A 6,000-nucleotide genomic window follows, 5' to 3' on the forward strand; every position below is an offset into this window, starting at 1 on the left:
GTAAAGAACATGCCCTCAGTCCCCAGTGGCAACACCTTTGGTGAGTTAAAAGAACAGAGATAAAGGGCCACTTTCATCCCTCATGTACACCCAGTGCCATTTTATTCAGTGGGGTTATATGGTTGTAACTGAGGGCAGAATTTGACCTACTAAGAAGAGAACAGGTAATTGACAGGAGGTGGGTACAGAAAAGCTGCAAACTGAAGAAGAATAAAGTTCAGATCAGGAAACTAGAGGAGAGGCAGCAAGGCTGTGAATTCATTCTGACTGTATTCCCTTGGTTGTTAGTAGATAAGGTGTCAGTGCCTCAGAGAAGGACCCCCACAGAATAGCCAACCTAAGCATTCAAAAATCACAAGTCTGTCTCTCCAGCTCCGCCCCAACCTAGGCTCCCAGGATTGGGAACTTCCAGCTATTGTTATTACTAATGTACAGAGACTGTTCTGGGAATGGCCTCAGGCATTGCGGGGTGGGAGAAAGGGGAGATGTGCCCCACGAGAGCAGGGACACAGCGTAGGCGGGTATGAAACTCCCGGAGGAGCTCAGCCCTGCCCAAACCTGAGCCAGCGTGTAAAGGGTGAGTGAGCTAGGGCTTGCGTTGCGCATACTGTCGGTCACACTTGTTGAAGCTGAGAGCCACCTGGCCAAGGCCTCTCCCACGCCCCAGCCCGAATCCTTCCCGGATGGGGCGTAGGGAAGGATCATCCCTTCACCCCCGGCCTGCCAGCTCAGGCTGTAACGCTCCCCTCCCCGGCCAGCGGAGCAACCGAGCCGATCTGCTGGGGGCGGTGCGCAGACGCAGCGGGCGAGCCGCTGAGCGGAAGGGGCCGGGCGCAGCTTGTCCCGGCTGCGCTGGGAGGAGCCCGGCGGGCGGCTGTTTCCCGGAAGGAGCAGCGCTGCCGGGCCGGGCCGGGCCGGGATGGGCCGCAAGAAGAAGGGGGGTAGCGGCGCGAGGCTCCGGCGGGCGGTGATCTTCGATGAGGACAGTCGGCGGTGAGTGAGCGGGGCTCCGAGCCGGGCTGCATGGGCCGCAGCTGCCCGGTGTCACGGGGGTCCGACGGCAGAGGCGCCGCCGGCCGTCCCCACGTGTGTGAGAGGGGCAGCATCAGAGTCGCCTCCTCACGTGTGCGTGTCAGGGGAAAAGGCAGCTGGACCCCCACTTCCTCCAGAGGTGCCTCCCCACTCCCCAAGTGTGGGTGGGTGGGGTGGGGTGGGGGGGAGTAGCTGGACTGCACCCCTTGCAGAGGTGCCTCCCACCACGTGGGAAGCAGACACACACCCACAATAGGGATGTTTCTTCTCTCCCTGTGCCTTTCTTTGAATGCTGAGTGAGGAGGGCCTCTTGAACTGGTAGGAAAAAGGTGCGCTGTGGGCCTCAGCTTTGGGAACGCTCTATGCTGGTCCTCCTCCTCCTCTACTCTGTGGAGAGCTGCAGGCCACGCCAGATTGCTGGTTTTCTTCCTCTCATTCGCCACCCCTCTCTCTGGGGGCGGGAGGGGCTTCTGCAAGGGTCAGGGCTTCTCTTCTGTGCAGGATGGCTGTAACCTGCCCCGTGTGCTCTGCAGGGAGTTCCTGACTGGGTTCCACAAGCGGAAAGTGGAGAGGCGGAAAGTGGCCGTGGAGGAGATCAAGCGAAAATTGAAAGAGGAGCAAAGGAAGATGAAAGAGGAGGTACTTTCCCCTAGGTGATCTATGTGGTTCGCTGGTTAGAGGTGTTTAGTTCATGGCAGTATGTTGTGGCAAGGGGCCATACAGTAGTTGTGGAATAGCTGGAGTGTTTCAGGGCATGGGTAAGGTGGATTGGTAAGACAGGGTGCTGAGAGGGGAAGAAGGAATGGAATAGCTGGAGGTTCTGCAGCATTTGGATGGAGCAGCAGAGCTGCATGGTAGCTCCAGGACTATAATAATGGGATGCATTAGTAGGGTAGAATTGATGTGCACTGGCACAGCTGTGTATGGAAGAAGATTACACCACCTCTTCTCACACTGACGCTAGCCAGTGCTGTATATGCAGGACAACTTGACACTCGAAATTTATTTTGCAGCCCAGTTGTGGAGGAAGGGGGGGGGGGGCATGCTTTGGGCAAGGGTTTGGAGATTGTGCCATGGGTGACAGCTGGTAAGACTGGACTTGACTGGTTTCCTTTTTAGCGGCACAAGGAGTACCTGAAAATGCTGACAGAGAGAGAAGAGGCCCTAGGTGAGTGTTGTCTGCTGTGGTGGATCTGTACCCTATAATGACCAACAACTCAGTTGATGTGGAAAAAACCCCAAAATGTCTGGGTGCTGAAGCTACAAGGAGGGGTTTTTAACTGAGGGCCAACCTGATGCCTTAAAGTTTTATCCCCTGCTGTTAGGAGACACGTGTCCAATCTCTCCTTCATTGGTGTGGTATGAGTTGGGAGTGAAGCAGAGGCAGCCCACTTAGCCCAGCGATGATTTTATTGCCCCCTGTCTGACTGAGAAGCAGTGTTGATGGGCTATAGAGAGGAATCCCTCAGCCACCATCTTTCCAGGCAGAGACTGTATATGGTGGGGGTGAGAGGTATAGAAAGCAGCAATTGGGAGGTGATCTGTAAGGCTTTGCCAAAATGTGAGATCCCCTGTATAGAGGGAGAGAATGTTTGTTCTTATTGACTCCACTCTCTGCCTCTGTGGCTTCAGAGTGCCGGCTTCTCAGTCCCATATAGAGCAGGAACTGGTCAGGGTGAGTTTGGCCTGGGAAGCCCATTTGCTTTGTGTTTGTGTTGTTCACACCTTTCCTGCATGGTGTGTTTTGTTGACTCTGCAGATGAGGCTGATGAGTTGGAACATTTGGTGACATCCCGAACAGAATCTGTGAGCATTGATCACCCAAACCACACTGTAACAGTGACTACCGTCAGTGACCTGGACCTCTCAGGAGCATGCCAGCTAGGACTCAGCTCTTCTGGGGTATGACTCTCTGCTGTGTCTCTGTCCAGTGCCCATTGTCTCAGCCTCAAAAATCTCCAAAGCTGGTTGGATGGGACCAACATTCCCTAAATATGACAGTCCTTTGAATCTACTGGGGCCCCCAATAGGAGGAAGGATGGGAAAGGAGACTAGCAACTTTTACACTCTTGGTCAGTTGGCATTGTTGGTTCTTGAGTGGGCGGTAAACTTTCCTGAAAGGCAGCTTCACACCCAAAATTAAGTTCTCATATTCCATAGAAACTTAGTGTTGGTGAAAGGTGGTGAATTGATAGCCCTGGTGGCTGCTGTATCCCCAGAGCAGGTATGATATGATTGGCAAGTGTACAGACTTTCCTACATGGCCTGACCACTTGGCTTGAGTCCTGTCTTGAAGAGATCATCTCTATGGTGAGAGGGAATTTGTCTCCGTGACCCACTTGGTCTCTCTGCTGAGACTGCAAATGAGGAATCCAGTTAGTTCCAGGTGTGGTGGCTTTTTGGTGTATGGAAACCCCAGAACTGAACTGAGACCTCAAACTCATTTCCCAAGGGCCTTCAGGCAGTAATTGGTTGGAAACGCCTTGTTTTTTCCCTGTTGTTACTCATACCTTCTTGTCAACTGTTGGAAATGGGCCATCCTGATTATCACTACACAAGTTTTTTTTTTCTTCTGCTGATAATAGCCAACCTTAATTGATTAGTCTCGTTACAGTTGGTATGGCAACACCCATTTTTTGACATTCTCTGTGTATATATATCTTCCTACTGTATTTTCCACTGCATGCATCCAATGAAGTGGGTTTTAGCCCACGAAAGCTTATGCTCAAATAAATTTGTTAGTCTCTAAGGTGCCACAAGTACTCCTCGTTCTTCTTGTGATCACTGTGAGCCTATGGATTTGAACTAGTAACATAGACACAAAAGGTTCCCTGTGTGGTAGAGGGAATCCTACAGATCCCCAGGGACATCTGCCCATCCAGAAATCCACCCTGATGTCTTTCAAAAATGAAACCCTCTGATTCATCATGAAACTCAATTCTGTGTCCCTTTAGACCTTAATTACAGGTTGGGTCTTGGAATGGAACAGAATAGTGGTCCCCTATTGGTCTGTGGAGCCCTTCCTTATGGTTTACTGAGACATTGGGAACCAGGCAGTGGAGGATTTGAAGAGTTGGAGAAACAGGTGGTCTATGGGAGGATCTTTCTTTCACAAAATTGTTGTCAGAATGAGAAAGCTGTGGAACCACCTAATGCTGCTCAGACTGACATGTCATGTTTTGTTAGGGAGGAGGTAGTGGATTAGAAGAAAAGGAGACGTCGAGTGGATTCACAAGTACGTTGCCCAAGAAGTCTGGAGATCCCTTCCTGTCCCAGAGGTGGGTATAAAACTACTTGACTCTCTCCTCCCACCCCCAACGATTGTAGAGCATTCTACCACCCTCTAACTTAGATATCTGGAGTATTCATGTGGGGAGACAACATAGGGTTTTGATGTCCATCCTGGGCTTGCTGTGGTGTTTTGTTAAGCTGATGCCATGCTCATCAGCTACCAGCAGAGGGCACCTGCAGAACACCAGCATAGATGGGCCATGGTGCTCCAAAGCTGGGTTTGAGGGGTGTTTTGCACCGATGGGTAACGAGTGTTCAGTAATGTTAATCCCTGTTGGTAGCAGCAGAAGGGTATTGGTGCAGTCTGGGTGGAGTCCCACCCCCTCCTCAACAGATTTGCAAAAGGAGATGGTTTGCCAATCAGGTGACTTTAAAGCTTAAAACTGTGGCATTCTCAACATTTTCTAGTGTCCAAGATTCAAAGCTGCTTTGGTGGCCTTACAGGGCGGTATTTAACGCTAAAGTGTCTGGCTATGCTCCATTTTCAAAGAGATTAAAACTTTACTCAGCATACTTAGACTGCAAGTTCTTTGGCACAGGGGTCATCTTCTTGTTCTGTTTGTACAGGCCGAGCATAATGGGGTCCTGATCCATGATTGGGGCTCCTAGGTGCTAGTGCAATACAAATATTAATAGCACGGTGCCATGCATCACCACAAGCAGGCAAACTGCCTTTGTGGCAGAGGCTGTAATCCCTTCTGTTTAGGCACCCCTCCATCCCAGCTAGGTCTCAGGGCTTGTCTACACTGTAGTGCTTAGAGAAGATGCTACCTATGCCAATGGGAGAGCTTAATCCACCTCCCTCACAGGTGGTAGCGTTAACAACGGGAGAAGCTCTCCCATCAACATAGTGCTGTCTGCACAGGGAGTTAGTTATATCAACATAAGTCTGTAGTGTAGACCAAGCCGCAGACTTTCTCTCTCTCTTTCCTCTACAGGATCTCTTCACTCACTGCCTCGCTGCACGCACGCAGCCGGAAGAAGCCCAAGGGAAAGCAGCTCAGACGTGGTCAGGACCAACACAAGAAAACCCAGAAACCTAGTGCTGGACGAACCAGCAAGTCCCAGCGCCGGAAACTGACTGGCAAAAGAGGGTGCAACCAAGACTAATAGACAAACTGAAGTGGAAATTATCTGCAGGGCCAGGCTCTGCATTTGGCAACAATCTCTGCCTGATGTGAATGCCCAGTTTGTTGTGGATGGGACCTTGTTTGGATTCTTGTTCGACAAGCTGTACAGCCAAGCCCATCTATTTCTTCTCCTGGTTGGGGCCAGTAAATGCTGGGCCAATCATTTTTCACTGTAATTGCATGTCTGTTACAGTCTCTGTTGGGGGGCTGAGAATCAAGCCTGGACCTGCCTTTTCTGCATAGGTCCCCCATTGCCTGGAATTTCCTCTTCCCGTGGGAGCAGAGGAAAGCTAGTGTCTTCCCTGACAGAAATGGAAGAGTTGGGTTTGGAGTGAATGACATCCAGAGGGTTTACAAGAGGAGGGAGGGCTCCACTTCCACCCATGCTCTGCTGCATTGACTGTGCATCCCTCCTTGCTCAAGAAAGCTGGCACCACTTTGAGTGTCTTGTGTTCTTTATACAAAGCCACATGCCTGTATACAGGTAACCGGGGAGATTGGTAACTTCCCTGGTGTAAATCTTTATAAATATCACTTTGTAAGAGCG

At 50.9% G+C, this 6,000-nt stretch overlaps 1 protein-coding gene across 1 annotated transcript; it reads left to right on the forward strand.

The window, feature by feature from the left end:
• The first annotated feature begins 860 nt into the window (after positions 1–860).
• On the forward strand, positions 861–6,000 carry NOL12 (nucleolar protein 12). Its single transcript, XM_077807577.1, has 6 exons — positions 861–993; positions 1,566–1,671; positions 2,152–2,200; positions 2,792–2,934; positions 4,219–4,310; positions 5,262–6,000. The coding sequence occupies exons 1-6, from the start codon at positions 920–922 to the stop codon at positions 5,431–5,433; spliced, it is 636 nt and encodes a 211-aa protein (XP_077663703.1). The 5' UTR covers positions 861–919; the 3' UTR covers positions 5,434–6,000.

The sequence above is a fragment of the Eretmochelys imbricata genome, chromosome 1 (genome assembly GCF_965152235.1).
Source record: "Eretmochelys imbricata isolate rEreImb1 chromosome 1, rEreImb1.hap1, whole genome shotgun sequence".
In the NCBI taxonomy this organism is placed as follows: Eukaryota; Metazoa; Chordata; order Testudines; family Cheloniidae; genus Eretmochelys; species Eretmochelys imbricata.